General features: G+C 56.5%; 1 protein-coding gene across 5 annotated transcripts in view; it reads right to left on the bottom strand.

Moving 5' to 3' along the window:
• The window catches only part of ABCC3 (ATP binding cassette subfamily C member 3), a 43382-nt gene that overhangs the window by 20861 nt on the left and 6011 nt on the right, over positions 1-16510 (bottom strand). For 4 of the 5 annotated variants that reach the window (XM_025859307.2, XM_073883743.1, XM_073883742.1 and 1 more), the window contains exons 2-14: positions 11285-11461; positions 10766-10891; positions 10430-10567; positions 9446-9571; positions 9185-9246; positions 8348-8479; positions 6945-7136; positions 3635-3812; positions 3373-3534; positions 2738-2830; positions 1042-1245; positions 788-934; positions 316-403 (exon numbers count right to left, since the gene is read on the bottom strand). In XM_025859307.2, coding sequence (XP_025715092.1) covers positions 316-403; positions 788-934; positions 1042-1245; positions 2738-2830; positions 3373-3534; positions 3635-3812; positions 6945-7136; positions 8348-8479; positions 9185-9246; positions 9446-9571; positions 10430-10567; positions 10766-10891; positions 11285-11461 — 1825 coding nt within the window. The remainder of the gene's footprint in view (positions 1-315; positions 404-787; positions 935-1041; positions 1246-2737; positions 2831-3372; positions 3535-3634; positions 3813-6944; positions 7137-8347; positions 8480-9184; positions 9247-9445; positions 9572-10429; positions 10568-10765; positions 10892-11284; positions 11462-16510) is intronic. The other variant, XM_073883744.1, reaches the window with a different exon arrangement.

A 16510-nucleotide genomic window follows, 5' to 3' on the forward strand; every position in this document is an offset into this window, starting at 1 on the left:
GGGGGTGCAGGGCAAGGTGGGGAGGATCCCTGGGGGGAGGGGCCCAAGGGAGAAGGCAGGGAAGCTTGGGGTGGGGGAGGGGCGGGGAGCCCTGGGGCAGAGGCAGGGAGCCCTAGGAAAGGAAGAAAAGCGGGGGAGGCTTGGGGGAGGGAGGAAGTAGACTGCAGGAAAAGCCCGGAAGAGGGAGAAGGTGGCACTGGCGGGAAAAGAGGAAAAAGAAAAGGCAGTCACAAGAGACGAGTCAGAAGCTTAGAACAGAAGATTTTCTAGAGCAGGGGCCGGGGCAAGGGCGGCCCAGGTAGAGGGTGTCTGGACCTGGGGTGATGGTCTTTCTTTCCACACACTGGGGGTCAAGTTCATCTTGGTTCAGGAAATGCTGGATCCGTTTCAGAGACACACTGGTCTGCAGGAAAGTGAGTCAGCCCTGAAAGCTGTGCTCCACCCCTCCTCTCCCCACTTCCTACAGCCTCCCCCACCCCTCCCTGACTTCCTGGGAGAGGCAGGGCATCCTAAGGGCCCAGATGGGGTGCTGGGGCCCCTCCCATGACTGAGTCTTCTCTGGTTCCCGCTGCCAAAGTTAGGGTCTAGGTTGGTAGGAGGAGGTTGTCTTCAGAGCTCAGGTTTCTGGGGACCTCACCTGTCCCCCTCTGACTCCAAATGACCTCTGATTCTAATGGCCTCGTGCCAAATACCTACCCCCTCAATTCCAGGAACCCTCTTTGGTTATCCCCTGACCCCAACAACCTGCCAGAACTCCAGCAGAACGCCCAGTTCTACCCAAGCTTACCTGGATCAGGTTGCTGATTAACTGGGGCAGCATGTTGAGGGGAATCTTTAAAATATTGAACAGGGACACGGACACAAAGGCCTTCTCAGCATCTAGCACGTTGTTCTGGTCCACAGACACATACACCCCAAGGGTGGTCAGGGTCACCTGGGGAGGGGGTGGAGGGTGGGTGTCAGAATGGAGTCTGTTGGGCCCAGAGGGCTGGGCTGGCCAGGCGGGAGGCAGAAGACCAGCCCTGAGGTGGAGAGCCTCACCAGGAAGGGGGTGCAGACCCAGGTGAAGGTGGAGATGGCTTGGAGGTAGGCAGACTTGCGCAGCAGCTGGAGCTCGTCCTCCCGGATGCCCTCCACCTTCTCCGAGAAACTGGGCTCCCAGGCATACAGCTTTAGCACCTTGATGCCAGCCAGGATCTCGCTCATCAGCTTGATGCGTGAGTCCTTGAACTTCATTTGCTCTACCTGTGGAAAGAGTGGCAGTGGGGTGCCCTGCTCCCCTTCCCAGACCTCTACCCACAGGGGCTCCCCCCTTCCATACACTCACAATGCACTGCAGCGACTCAGAAGGCTCCCGTGCCTCCTCCCGCCTCCTCCCACCTCCTGCAGGGCCGGTGCTGCCCCTCAGCCCCGGGTGCCCCTTCTCCTCTGCGCACGGAGTCCAGCTCCAACCTCCGTGCCTCCATCACCGACCCTCCCAGGCTGCATCCTCTGTCACCTTTCCTGGCTTTCTAAGCCATGTTGTTCTTTCCTATCATTCCCGTGGAGATCCCCGGGCATGCCTGACTCCACCATGAGACCGGGAGCCTGCTGAGGGTGCAGATCCCTTACTTGTCTCTGTTTCCCCAGACCCTCACCCAGGGCACAGCACACCAAATTGATGATCCATTCAACCCGATTTAGTGAATGCCTACCATGTGCCCGGCCACTATTAGACAGGCAGCACATAATGATGAAGAACTCAAGCAAGGCCCCAGCCATCATGAAGCTGACGGTCTGAGGGGGGAGGCAGATAGGAAGCAGTTATCTGAATAAATGCTTAGTAAATCCATGTGTGTATTCTTTTTTTTTTTAAGATTTATTTATTTGAGAGAGAGAGAGCTCGGGGGTGGGGTGGGGAAGGACAGAGGGAGAGGGAGAGAGAGAATCTTTAGCAGACTCCCTGCTGAGTGAGCAAAGAGCCCGATGATGCAGGGCTCCATCCCATGACCCGGAGACCATGACCTGAGCCGAAATCAAGAGTCAGATGCTTAACCAAGTGAGCCACGCATATTCTGAAGGGAAACAACAGGATTCCGTGAGAGAGTAATGGGGTGGGGACTGGGAAATCAGAGATTATGCTGGGGAAGGAAGGGGAGGAGTGAGCAAGCAAGGAAGGGCTGAGGTGCGTTCCAGGGAACAGTGTGTGGGGTGGCCCAGAGATACACATAGCTTGGCGTTTTGGAGAGAAGAAAGAAGGCCAGAGTGGCTGCCACTTGGCCATACTCCAGGGGTTGAGGGCTGGCGGGGGAGCAGGGGCCTGGTGGATGGTCACAGGGAGTTTGTCATTTATTCTACTCGCAGTGGGAAGCTACTGAAGACTCCGATAAATATTTGCAAATAAAGGTCTGGATGACTGGCTCTTCACACTGGGCACAGTGTGGTGGGAGGAGGCTCTCATGAGACCAGAAGCCCCAGGTTTGAGTCCCCACTGGGCCTGACTCTGGACTGTCTTCATCTCTTTGGGCTTTGGTTGCTCAGCTGCAAAGTGAGAATATTGCTAAAACCCTCTCAGGGGTGTTGGGAGGATGGAGTGAGCTAAGGCTTGTGGAAGCGGCTTGCAGCCATCCTTACTCAGTAAGCAAGGCAACTGAAGGGCCCAAGGTTAATGAACGGCCTTCCCCCCGCCCCCGCCCCGCCCTCCAGGCAGGCGACCAGGTGCTCCAGGCAGGATCAGCAAACCCATGAGAGCCCTTACCTGGAAAGCACGCATCTTCATGGCCACAGCTCCATTGAGTGGGATCAGCAAGACCATGAGAGCCACCCCAGCCAAGATGGAGGGACCCAGGTTCTGAGGAGGCATGGGTGGGTTGATAAGACAGGTAACTAAAATATGTGCACAGAATCCCACAGACAGACAGAAGCCTATTGCTCAGAAACACGGAGTTGGGAAGGAAGCAAAAGATGGGAGTCAGCCAAACGGATAGCGAAAAGCAGGCATACAGAGAAAGCCCAAATGCTGAGAACACGGCCAGAAGCTGCCAGCCAACAGATAATGACAACAGACAGGGACAAACGGGCAAACACAGAAGGGTGTCCAGACACACAGGAAGGCCAATACAGACCGACTGACAATGACAGCCAGACTCGCACCCACCCTGCCTCCAAGTCCCTCTTTCCTCCCCTGGCCTCTGAGAAGGCTAACCACAGAGGCTGGAAAGACTCAGTTGCAGACACCAGCATCCTTGCAGTCCTGTCCTTGACCCGAATATCTAGGGAAGCTCTTGTGTCCATTATGCAGCCCTCTGTTGACCCCAGATTTGCCCTCTCTTGTCCTTTCTCAGCAGGGTCAAAGTCAGAGGAAGGGGGCAGAGGCCAGAGCTCAAGAGTCACCTGCCAGAGGAAGTAGATGGCCAGGATGATCTGCAGGGGTGCGGACCACAGCAGGTGGAGGAAGGGAGCAAGGTCCATGAAGCGCTGGGCGTCCACAGACATGAGGTTGATAATTTCTCCCACAGACGACTCCCGCTTGGCTGAATTGGTGATAACCAGAGCCTGCAGGTGGACAGCAGGGTGATGCACTGGACCCGCGAGCCTCTCCAACGCTCCCCCCGAGCTGGCCTCTAGAGCCCCCCGCTGCCCTGTTCCAGCTGACCTTCCTATAGATGACACCTATGATCGCCATCCGAAGTTTCACCCCCATCACAAAGATGAGGTGGAAATACTGCTGTAAGATCACAGTCTGCATCATGGAGCACACGAACATCAGCCCGGCCACCAGGAAGCCCCACCAGGTGGGGGCCATGGGGTTGGAGATAAACCTGATCAGGATGCTGCAAGGAAGGGAGAGAGGCATGAAGGTGGGGAGGCTCCCCCAGGCTGCTCCCTCTACGACCGCTCTCCCCTTCCGCCTTCAGCCTCCACTCTGAGCTGCCTCCGAAACCTTCCAGGCGGGGGCTGCTGGCCCCCCACACCCCCACCCAGACCCCACCCCCCACAGCCAGACTCAGCCCAGTGCTGCCTCAAGACCATGACCCTCCAACTTTTCCTCCCTTCTGTCCTGCCCTCTTTCCCTACCCTCCATGGCCCCACTGCCCGCCCCTCCACTGCTCTCACCGCCAGCCTACCTGCCTGCCTTTCTCGCCTCTTGGACCACACGGTGGGAAGAAATGCCACATGTCCACAGATTAGACTTTCCTGCATCTTCTCCTTGGCCGCTGAGGGCCCTAGAGCCTACCACGTGACCCCACAGACTCTCCCCGCCTCAAATCCAAAATCCACCCTCTCCAACATCAGTGGCCCCCAGGGCCGCCTGGTGACCTTCCCCAGGGTCCTAACCCACCTCTTGTGCCCCAGCTCCCTTCACCTCTGTTCTCTTGCCTTCCCACTGCCCCCACTCCCCACCCTGCTCGGTAGCTGCCCACTTATGTCTTGCCACTGAGCCACCCACTGAGAACTCCCTGCCAACCACAGCCTTCCCTCCAAGCCCTTGCTCTCTTTCTCCTCTGCCTCAGGAGAGCAGGTGTCCCTCTGGCTTTCCAAGCCCGGTCTGTCCTGCTGAGCCTTGACCCCCATCCATCTGCTCAGGAACATGCTCCATCGTTGCCCGCCTTTCTCCTGATCATCGATTTAGCCGTCTCTGCTGGCAGCTCTGTACCTTCACCCATTGGCATGACCAAGTCTCTTCCGTGTTGGGACAAACCTCCCCTTGACCCCATGGAGCTACCCCCATAGTTGTAGCCAGGCCTCTCCTCCTGCTGTGTGTTGACTGCATCTCCCCCAAAAATGTTCAAGTGCTAACGTCTGGCACCTGTGAATGTGACCTTATTCGAAGACAGGGTCTTTGCAGATGCAATCAAGTTAAAATGAGGTCATACGGGAGTAGGGTGAGCTTTAAGCCAGTGACTGGTGTCTTTATGAGAGAAGAAAGGGATTTGCACACAGAGACACAGATGTAAGTGCGTGCACACACACACACACACACACACACACACACACCGGGGAGAATGCTGGAGGCAGAGATTGGAGTGATATGTCTACAAGCCTAGGAATGCCAAGGATTGCCAGCAACCACTAGGAACTAGGAGGCCTGGTACAGATTCTCATTCAGAACCTCTAGAAGGAGCCAACCCGCCAACAACTTGATTTCAGACTTCTGGCCTCCAGAACTGTGAGAGAATAAATTTCTGTGGTTTTAAGCCCCCCAGTTTGTGTCAATTTGTTACGGCAGCCACAGAAAATGAATACATTTCCGCTACAGGAAGTTTCTAGATCTCCATGGCCCCTGCTCTCCAAGGCAGACCCCCTGCTCTAGGCCCTTCCCCTCTGTCTCAGCCTCCAGTCTTGGCGCTCACTAACAAACTCCATGTTGCCCTCCTCAGGCTCTGTTTTACTGGTCAGCTTGCTGCACTGGAGGCCTGCCTCATCCCAGAAGCATTCTCTGTGCTTGCTCCACGATCCGTTCTTTCCCCAGCTCTGGCCCGTCCAAGCCAGCCTTCTGCTCACCCCTTGCCTGTCACAGTTCCCTAGGGCTCTGGCCGGGGCCCCTACATGAGCCCTCTGGGAGAGCCCAGCCACAGATACGGGACTCTGGGCTTCTACCTGATGGCTCTGAAAACGCGGTCTCCAGCTAGCTGGAAATGTCCCCTTGGGGGCTTCCGGCACCTCGGCCCCAACAGTAGCCAAGTCTCAACTCACCACCTTGCCCGGTGCCCAGCCCCTTCTTTCCACTGCATTCATAATCTCAGTGAAAGAGATCCGTCGCCCTCCAGTTATCCAAGTCAGAACCCAGGTGGCGCCCGACCCCTCCCTCCCCCTGCCACACACCCATTCCCCAGCAGTGCCCGAGTCCTATGTCATTCCTGGCCTGGACTCTCCTCTGACTTGATCAGCCCCTTTCCATCCATCAAGCCCCTCCTCACCCCCCCACCCCTGCAGGACTGGCAGGGAGATCCTTCTGAAATGCCAACCAGATGCCCCTGCCTGGCTTCAAATCTTTCAAGGATTTCCTTAGCTCTCCCTCTCTCCCCCTCCCTCTGGTCACCCTTTCCTCCAGAATTCAGAGATACCTGGAGTTCTTGAGTCATGTCGGTTGAAGCCTTGGTGATTTTGCATGGGCTGCACTCTCCCCTCCTTCCTCACCTAGTCAACTAACACCTACCTGTCCTTCCAAACTTGATGACCTCCGCAGCTAGCAGGGACGTCCCTGCTCCTGCTCCTTCCCAGGCTGGCTTCCCTGCCCCTCCTGGGGATTGCAGGACACCTGACTACACCTCGGCCTGCACGCCACTCTGATGGGTTTACATGTCCGTTTCTCCTGCAAGACTGTAAGACCCTATCTTATTTATCTCCGGATGCCTCGTGTCTGGCTCCGTTCCGGTTCACTGGGGGCTCAGTAAGTATTTTTTGAGTGAGAATGCAGACACGCACGAATGGAGGGGCAAGGCATTGGGGGGCTCAGCTGCTAGGCAGCTCTCCTTCTTACCCCCTCACTTGAGAGCTCCTCCCAGTCCAAGCCACCCACACAACAGATCACAGAGCCTATCAACGGGAAAGCACCACAGCTGGAGTTCAGAGCCCTGGACTCCAATCCATCCCAACCAGCTGTGTGCCCTGGGACCAGCTCGCCTCTCTGAGTTTCTGCTTCCTTGTGCGTTTGTTTTGCTTTGAGGCTTCCTGCTTCCTGCTTCCTCTCTTGTAAAATGGGAAGAGGGTCACCTCTCTGTAGGATCGTTGGGGGGATTTAAAGACAGCTTTTTTTTTTTTTAATGTGAATCGGGAAACTGAGGTGCAGGGACATTGTCATTTGCCAAAGGTCACACGGCGAGCAGGGACAGGCCCCTCGGTCCTGGTCTAGGATTGATTTCACTACGTGTTGTCCCTCTGGGCTCAGTCCTCGGGGACATCCAGCCGCACCCCCCCCACTACCCAGGGGAGCGTGGCAGCCAGAGCGCGTGTGGTCAGACCTGAGCAGCTGTGGATTGACGAAGGAGAGCAGGTCCTGGATCACCTTGAGGCACATGCTGATGAGGATGCTGGAACAGAAGGTGGCCAGCAGGGCCCACAGGAAGGAGGGCGGCTGGGGCCTGGGCTGGCCCCCCAGCAGCACCTCATCCTCACCGGACACTCTCTTCCCGGATGCCGCCGCAGCCTTGCGTCTGGTTCAGGGAGGAAGGAGCCGTGGGTAGAAACAGCACGTATGCCCCAGGAGCCGAGCCCCAGCTGGGGCTGGCGAGGAGCGGGGGCGGGCGGCGGCTTTCTGGGCTCTCAGGACTGGGAGAGGGATGAATTCCCACGAGAGACTCTATCTTCAGGTGCCCGGGCTGCCCTAACTGCTAGCCCAAGGGTTCTAACTCCAGCAATTCCCAGCCCTCTCCCTACCTCTGCAGGGTGGCTCCAGGGACGCTGACAGAGAAGGGAGACAGGGGCGGGGATGGAGAGTGACCTAGTCAGTGGGGAGCCGAGCAGCGAGGGGGGAAACCTGGCGTGGAGAGGAAGCGAGGGGGTGCAGCCTACAGACGGGGTCTCTATGTCTTCTCCGAGGCTCCAAGCCAGGGAAGCCGAGGCACTGAGGACCGAGCCCAGGACCCCGGCTCCTCCACCAGCCAGGCGCCAACTAGGGGCTCTGGGCTGAGCAAGCACTGAAGTCCTGGGCCCCCCGGTTATGGGTGGGAGGGGAGGGGGTTCAGTCCTGGGGTCAGAAATGGGGAGGGAAGGAGGACCCTGAGCTCCAGCTCTCGGGTTGAGCAGTTGGCCAGACAGGTTCCTTGTCCTCAGTGCAAAGCTGCCAGGGGGGAGACCCTTCAGCAAGAGGGTCATCTCCTTCAGCCCCTGCTCCAAACAGGAAGAGGCAGGATTGAGAGGAGAGACTGGCCTCAACCTTCTTCCCCTGGCCCCTTTCCTTTCTGCGGGAAGTCCCTGGGAACCACCTTTCAGGCTGGGCAGGGTAGTGGCAGCGGGACGAGCCAGGGGCCCAGACACCTGGGTGTGACGGCAGCTCTGCCACCAGCCACTAGGGGACGGTGGGTGCATTGTGCAACCTTCATTCCTCTGTGTCCGCGTCTGTAACCTGGAGACAACTGAGCCTCCCCTGCGGGGCTGTTAGAGATTGACTTCATCTACACATTTAGGGCCATGCCTGGGACAGACTAAGGGCCACAAAAGTGTCAGCCACTCTCTGGAGTCAGTAGAGCTGGGGAGAGCTGGCCCCATTCCGGCCTGAGTGTTCCACCTCTGGACCCCCTGCACCTGCTCTTCTCCCCACCCCCACCCCTGTGATCACCTCAGGGCTAGCAGCCTTCCCTGCAGGAGACGTGGGGTGTGTGTAGTGGGGTGGGGAGGGGATTGGGGACCCCTGGGAGGGCCTCACCCCGCGTCCTGCTTCTGAAGCTTCTTCCAGGCCTCCAGCAGCCTGCGCACCACCTTCTGCGAACAGTCCTCCTCCTTCAGGGACCAGAGGTCCTGCTCCTCCAGGGGTCTCCGGTAGCCAAGGATGGCCATCCTGGGGCAGGCAGCAGCCCCACACAGGGGCAGAGCTTAGCAGCCTCGAGCTGGGGACCGGGGTCTCCAGAGCCTCAAGGTCTCCAGAGGAGGGTCTCCCTAAGGTGCTCTGGCCAAGGGCTGTGTGTGTCCTTTATTCCCCCAGGCAATAGGCGGGAGGTCACTGCCTCCCATGTCAAGTTCTTACCTCGGGCCCTTCTCCCCCTCCTCCCCAGGTGCCCCGTTGACCCTCGGGGCCTGGTGATGAAATTCACACTGACTGGACCCGGTGGATGGAGTCTCAGACCCAGGTGCCTCCTCAGTGCGGTGTGGCTAATGAGCTGTCACCCAGATCACAGACACAATTATCCTGCCCAAGCCACTCAGAGGGGCAGCCAAGAAAATGACAAGCTGCTAGCTCATCCCAGACCAAAGAGTTGGGTACTCACTCCAGCTCCCCTCTAGCCCCCTGGGCCTGTTCCTGTGATGTGACAGATGCAGGGCTGGCCTACAGCCTGGGATGGGAGCTGGGCCAAACCAGCCTCTGCACTCAGCCCCCAGCCCAAACAGACAGGTGTGCCCAACCTCGCCTGCCCGCAGGGCCCTATGGGGCCAGGGTTTGGGGGAGGGGGAAAAAGCCAGGCTCAACCTCTGGCCTGCTCCCCCTTCCTCCCTACCTCCCACGTCCTCCTCCCTCAGGCCCAGGCTGGAGGAAGAGCCAACTCACTTTGTGAACCACCAGAAAGACAGGCGGGAGAGGAAGCCAGCGCTGAGTTCTGGACAGGGATTCTAGAAGATGAGAGGGTAGGACAGAAAAAATCCTCTCCAAGAGGGAGGAGGAACCCTTGTTCCTTCCTGCCCCAAGCCCCAGCTGTGCGGATGACATGGGGGTGGAAGGAACTAGAAGGGATGGGGGCTGCTGGTAAGGGCTGGGCTGAGGCGTGGGCTGTGGAACCCCCCTACCATCCAGCCTCCATGGAAAACTCACAGGGTTGACATTCTTTGGGGAGAAAAATGGTGGCTTCTCCCTGAAGCAGGACAGGATGAGAGCAAAGAGCACCAGGGCGAAGTAGATGTAGAAGGTGGTGAAGCGGAAGGGGTCTGAGATCTTGCCCTGGGGGGAGAGTGGGGAGGGACATCAGAGGCGTGGGGAGCTCTGGGCCTGCAGTTCTGCCCCGAGGGGTCCTCTGGGGCATCAGAAGTCTCTGGGGTAGGAGGCAGCAGCACCCAGGCGGCACCTGGGTCTCCCACCCAGAGGGTTCTGAGAGATGGGGAAAGGTCACAAGGGGGCCACTGTTCAGTGAGGACTTGCTAAGCACCCCACCTCCATCACCTTGTCCAACCCTCCCTATGAGGTAGGAAATCTTAGGATACCCTGTTTACAAGAGAGGAAATGAGCCTCCCAAAGGCTAAGCACCTTGCCCAGGATCACAGAGACAGTAGGCGGAGCATCCGGAGCCTGCCCTTTTGACTTTCATATTTGACTGCCTCCCCTTGACATGGAGAAATACCCCACCCCATCACCGCAGCGAAGGTCAAGACGAAGCCCAGACAATTGAGGGGGAAGGGAAGAAAGGGGGGAGCGGGATAATGGGACTTTCAGGTAGGACGCAACTCTTCATGCGTGTCTGCACCCATGTGTTCCTTACCCAGACGCTGGCCGACACCCCGTCAGACGCCGCACTCGGTGGTGGCAGCTGGGGCTGAGAACGGCCCCTTGCAGGCCCGTGAACATCCCACAGGGGCTGTGTCTGGCCCCATTTCCCCCTATTACACGGGCCCTCACTGCCAGGTTCCCAGCCTGCTTCCCGGCAGAGATGCAGCAAGTAGGGGACGACACAGAAAGAACCGAACAGAAGGGGAGGTCCTGGGAGCAGGGGAGGGGCAGACCGGGACCCAGCAGTGACCTTGAGCCCGGAGGCCATCCTCCAGACAGCGTTGCCCCCGCGCAGGTTCCCCTCCCTCCCCTTACCTTTGCCATGGCCGAAAGGATCTTGGAGCGGAAGGGGACAATGGCACAGACCACACATAGAAACCAGAAGATGATGAGGACCCACGAGGACTGTACCCCCCGTAGCCGGTCATACTGGATTAGCAGGGTGGCCAGCAGCTGTGTAGGGAAGGCAAGGAAGGCTGGGCCAGAGCACCCACATCTGGACCTGCCTCTGTCTTCCCCACCCCACACGGCCAGATGTTTTTGCAGTCACCCCATCCGCTTCTCACTGCTACGGTGTCCAGCCCTCCCCCATCACAGTCCCACAGCCCACTGGAGACCCTCCCACATCCGCTTCCTGGGCCCCACACTGACCATGGTGATCCCCACCACCAAGGGGGTGACAAAGAAGATGGGGGCAGGGGCCCAGCCGTGGACCAGGCCGTGGAAGGAGTAGAAGAGGTCAGCCCAGGAGACGCACCACAGCAGGACGCCCAAGGCCTACAAACAGGGCACGTATTGGAGACTCCATCTCCAAAAGCAGGGACAGTTCCCACCAGAGAAGGGCCTTTTATTCTGAAACCACCAGGTCTGCCCTGGGTCTGGCCCCGGAAGCTAGGCTGGGCACCGGCCAGAAGCTTCCCAAGGGTGGGGAGAATGTTGCCGGAGAACTTTCTTGAACTTCCACAAGCAGAGACTGTCTCATTTGACTGTAGACCCAGTTGGCAGGGTGCCACGGCCCTGAGCTGCAGGGCAGGTGTAGCTAGGAAATCCTGTCCAGCCACTGACGGTGGTTTTGGCGGTGGGGGTGGGGGGGGGGTGGGGGGGGAGGGTATGTGAAAAGGAGAACCTTCCAGGTCAGTCCCGCCCGCAGAAGATCCCTGAGCCCCTGACCGTCTTGAGCCTGGAGAGTTGGGAGAGGACGATGTAGCCTCGGTCATGGTGCTGAAGGTAGAGCAGGTAGCAGGGCAGGGCGGCCCACAGGTAGATGCAGGGCGCCCAGGCCAGCAGAGAGTTCTGGAAGCAGAGAGTGAGGTCCGGGTTGTTGGTGTGCACAGACAGATTGGAGTCCTGGGAACAGAGAGGACAGTTCAGTGGTGTGGCAGTCGGCTGCAGAATGGAGCCCCTCCCTCCAGGAAGGTGGCGGGGCCGAGAGGTGCTCCCCGAGCTCTGGGGGTCAGAAGGCGTGAGGATGACGAACTGTCAGCGAGCAAACGAGCAGGTGCTGGTGGAGTGCACACTCGCCTACGGGGCCCTGGTCGTCCCTGTTTCTGCATTTTCCTCCCTCTCTGATGGAGGCATAATTTAAGTACAGTAAACTGCACCCGTGTAAAGTGCACGATCCGAGGGGTTTGGTGCTTGTAGGCACTGGCAAAGCCTCTGCTACAGGACAGATACAGAATATTTCCCCCAACCCACGAGCTCCCTTGTGCCCCTTTGCAGCCCGTCCCTCCCAGGCAACCACTGCTCCGCTTTCTGTCATTCCAGATTTCCACTCTTTTTTTTTAACCGGTGTTTTATTTTCTCCAGATAATCAACTGATGCATATGGTTGGAGAGCCCACTTCTCTAAGCCTCTCCCAGGGAAGGGCTAGGGAGCCTCTCTGAGCTTTCTTTGCTTCTCCTTTAAATTCAGGAAGGTCCTCTATCACCCCACCTACCTCACCGAGCAAAAGGAGCTCAAAGGAACAAAGGGATAGAGGGCGAGCTTTGTAAATCACAAAGCCTCAGACCAACCATCCCCGGTCGGCACTGTCCTGGTTTGAGTGCTGAATATCGTCTCCTGTCTTGGGGAACCACTGGTCTGGACAAGACCCCCTCCCATCTTTGAACATAACTCCACCTACCAAGCCTCTCAGAAGGAGATGGGGGAATACATTCAAACACGCATTTTAGTGAGATTCTGTCTTCCACGGCCCCAAACGAACGGATCTTTTTTTTTTCTTTTAAGATTTTTATTTATTTATTTGACAGAGAGAGACACAGCGAGAGAGGGAACACAAGCAGGGGGAGTGGGAGAGGGAGAAGCAGGCTCCCCGCTGAGCAGGGAGCCCGATGCGGGGCTCGATCCCGGGACCCTGGGATCATGACCTGAGCCGAAGGCAGACGCTTAACGACTGAGCCACCCAGGCGCCCCCAAACTGATCTTTTATTCCCCTCTCACAAAGCATTAGCTGTCCTTCCCAGAAAACTCAGAAAATATAAGCAAGTAACAACAACAACCGAAAAAAACCACCCACAATCTCACCCAGGCGGGACAACGGTTAACTCAGGAGAGTATAAAACTCCCTACTTCCTAACTGCCCGTTTAAATCATCGCCATTTTTTATTTTTGTCCACGTTATACCTTCAAAACTTAAAAGTCAAACCACAGAAAAGAAAACGGTACCCCGCCTCATCACTCCCTACCCCAAGTTCAATTTCCAAGGGTAAATATGTCCACATGTGTTAACTCTGTCCCGGCATCTGTTTCCAAAGTTTAAAGCAATTTGTTCTTACTATTTTTGTTTGATTTATTGTTTGATAATGAGGCCGCACCCGCCCTTTCCTCCCCATTTGAGTGTCTTCATCTTCCCGGGGTAGAAACACCACAGGCTTTTGTTAAACAAATATTCAGAGTTGACACTTTTTTTTACTCTGTCCATGTTTCGTGTGACGTCGGGCAACATGCTTAACCTCTGCCTCTCTGGGCCTTGGTTTCTTTGAGGGCAGCGTTGGGATGATACCATCTCCCTGTGGTCCCTCCCATCCTGGCCCTGCAACCGTCGTTCTAGCCCAGGCCCTCACCTCTTCCTGAGCAATTTCCTTGGGTTCTGGTCCCTTCCCTTCTGCATCCTAGGAGCCCAGAGCCCTGCCCACACAAGGAGTCTTTCCCTTCCTCCTGGCTGATTCCCCCTCTTGGCATGGGAGTACCCCAGGGCTGTTCCTCCCTCTTCTGCATCTGCCCCCCCGTCCCCCCGCCCCCCCTTCTGCCTCCCTGTCCCAGCCACCCATCCAGTCCCTCCTACACGTCAGTGACTCTCCTTACCTTCTCCGCTTTTCTCGATAGCACCTGTCACCTCTAACATGTGATATGAGTTACTGGCCTATGATGTTTTCTCTCATCCTTTCCTGCTGACATGTAATCTTTACTTCATTTATTGATGTGTCCTAAGTACTTAGAACAATGCCAAGCACATTGCAGGTGCTCAGAACAAAACGTGGTTAAATAAGTTAAATGAAATATTTGTGGAATAAATGAATGAACAAAAGGATGATCTTGTATCTTCTTCTTAAACCTTCAGTGGTGCCCTAAAGCCTAGAAGACAAAGTACAACCATGTTACTAAGGTCCTCGAGGCCCCCAGCTGGCCTTGAATCATCTGTCCATGTGAACTACTGAACTATCTAGGTGCTTCAGTTCTCCCATCTTCAGAAAATATTCACGGAGTGGTCTGCACACCCTGCCTCCCCTACCTCAGCTCCCCTTCTACTCTTTTTCTTTTTTTAAAAAAGATTTTATTCATTTATTTGAGAGATAGAGAGGTAGAGAGCACAGAGGGAGAGGGAGAGGGAGAAGCAGACTCCCCTTCTACTCTTTTTATTATTTTTTTTAAGATTTTATTTATTTATTTGACAGAGAGACAGCGAGAGAGGGAACACAAGCATGGGCAGTGGGAGAGGGAGAAGCAGGCTTCCCGCTGAGCAGGGAGCCCGATGCGGGGCTCGATCCCTGGACCCTGGGATCATGACCTGAGCCGAAGGCAGACGCTTCACGACTGAGCCACCCAGGCGCCCCTCCCCTTCTACTCCTGAATTCCATCTGGGTCAGCCCTCTGCCCCATGATGTCCCTGGCCATAGCCGAGAGAGGACTCTTCCTGAAAGGCAGCTTTGTGTCTCTTGCTTCATGCCCACGAACCTGCAGTGCTTCGGACTGCTCATGGAGCCAAGTCCAAGCACCCCACGGGCTTTTCTTCCCACTGCCCCTTTCCCCTGCTGCCAACTCACCTCACTCTAAATCTGCTCCGAGGGTCCTACTCCTACACCTTTGCTCAACCTGGTTTCTCTCTCTCCCACCTGTCAAAATCCCAATAACTACAGGGAAGGGGTTGAGGGGGGGGTCAGGCTTAGGAGCCATGTCTCCCATCTGGTACGCCCTTCTTCTGAAGTCAGCCCCTAATGCAGGACCCACCTTTCTGGAGCATCGGTTTTCCACTCAATGAGGCTTTGTTGAGAGTATGCTATGAGTCAGACACGGGGCTAGGTGCACCCACGGCAGACCGGTCCCTGCCTTTGGAGAGCATGAGGTACAGGGACGTGCTGCCTGGGGGTATTATATTCAAGCCGCTGTAGGCAAAGTTCATCTCACATACATCTTGTACTCTAGAGCCCAACATTCCATAGTCCCTCGAGCAATGTGAGCTAAGGACCCATGAACTCTTGCTGAGCAGCGGGCGTGCTGGCCCAGGGCTGGGTACTGGGTCACAGAGCTGGGCCCCCCGTTGGCCTGGTCAGGCACCCCAGGGGGAAGGGAGGCAGACACATCTAATCTAGCCCTTTTCTCTTTTAAAAACACTTCTTGGGGCGCCTGGGTGGCTCAGGTGGTTCTGGGTCTGACTCTTGCTTTTGGCTCAGGTCATGATCTCAGGGTCGAGAGATCGAGCCCCGCATTCGAGCTCCGTGCGCAGCAAGGAGTCTGCTTCTCTCCCCGCCTCTCTCCCTCTCCCCCTGCCCCTCCCCAAGCTCGCATGTGCACTCTCTCTCAAATAAATAAATCTTTAAAACACTTATTCAACTTACAGAACACTCATTATAAAATTACAGAAAAGTGCACACATTTTAAATATATACTTCGATGGATTTTCACACACTGAACACACCTGTACAAGCAGCACCCAAATCAAGAAACAAGACATTGCTGGCACTTAGCTGCCCCCTCCTCGGGCTCCCTCCCAGCTGCTGCTCCCCGCAGGGGAATGCTGTCCTGGCTTCTAACACATGGACTACTTTTGCCCATTTGGGGTCTTCCTATAAAGGAAATGATACAGTTTGGATCTTTCACGGCTTGCTTCTTTGTGGGTGTCATCCTCAGGGTGGAGTGTGAGTGGGGATTCTCCCTCCTCATCTCCGCATGGTGGCCCGTTCGGACAATGGATGTATCCATTCTGTGGCCCATGGGCAGCCCCCACCCTGTTTTAAACTTAATAAGTCCATTAAACCCATCCACTCAGTCACTATCCAGATAGCCTGCCCCAGCGCCCCCCCCCAACTCAGGCAGTCAGGTGTCCGGACGTGGAGTGCGTTTCCCACCTCGCTGGGTCCAGCCTGAGCTTCCCCTCCTACAGGAAGCCTTTCTGGGGCACCCCTGCCTCTGACAGGACTTTCCCTTGCTTTATTCTGCATGACCTTTGCAGCCAGGTAAGTGATTGTTACCTGAGAGTGATTAAGGCACCTTATGTCCCAGCGGCCTTTTATTACCACACTTACATGGTCATTATCTGATCATTGTTTCAGAACAACTTCCAGAAGCAGAGAGGGGGAACAGTCTCGGGCCTGGCTCATGAAACAGGAAGCAGGCTTCACCTGCTCTGGCGACAGGTCCAAGGACCTGGCCATGGAGAGCTGGGACAGACACCCAGGCCTCGTGACACCCAGCCTGGGTTTCTCCCTACCTCCGCCACCTGCACCTGTGAACACATCCCACCCTCTGTTCTTTTCCTTGCTGGTCCCAGCCCCTTCGGCCCCCATACCCAGCACAAGGCTGGGTACACAGGAGCTGCCCGGATATGGGCTGGGTGGGGACTGACAAGGGAGTGTGTATGTAGCCAGGATGGTGCCCGAGCTCGAGGCCCCGACAGGGAATCGCTGTATGAGTGGGCAAGTGGGTGGCATGACTTTCTGAGGCAGGTGGGGGTATGCTTCATGCCCTCAACCCCTGTGAGTGCTCCTTCTCATGGAGGTCCGCCCTGACCTTCCTAATGAAGATTGAACTCACCCCCGCCCCCACACTGTTCCTGCACCCCATCCCTCTTAGCCTGTCCCATTTCCCCCGTAGCCCTGATTCCCTTGCGGCATCCTATAGAATCGAGTGATGTATTGTGTCTATTGCTTTCCTGTCTGCTCCCCCTGGAACATGTACTCC

The sequence above is a fragment of the Callorhinus ursinus genome, unplaced genomic scaffold (genome assembly GCF_003265705.2).
Source record: "Callorhinus ursinus isolate GAN/ISIS: 27379988/994484 unplaced genomic scaffold, GSC_fseal_2.0 scaffold52, whole genome shotgun sequence".
NCBI classification, from domain to species: Eukaryota; Metazoa; Chordata; class Mammalia; order Carnivora; family Otariidae; genus Callorhinus; species Callorhinus ursinus.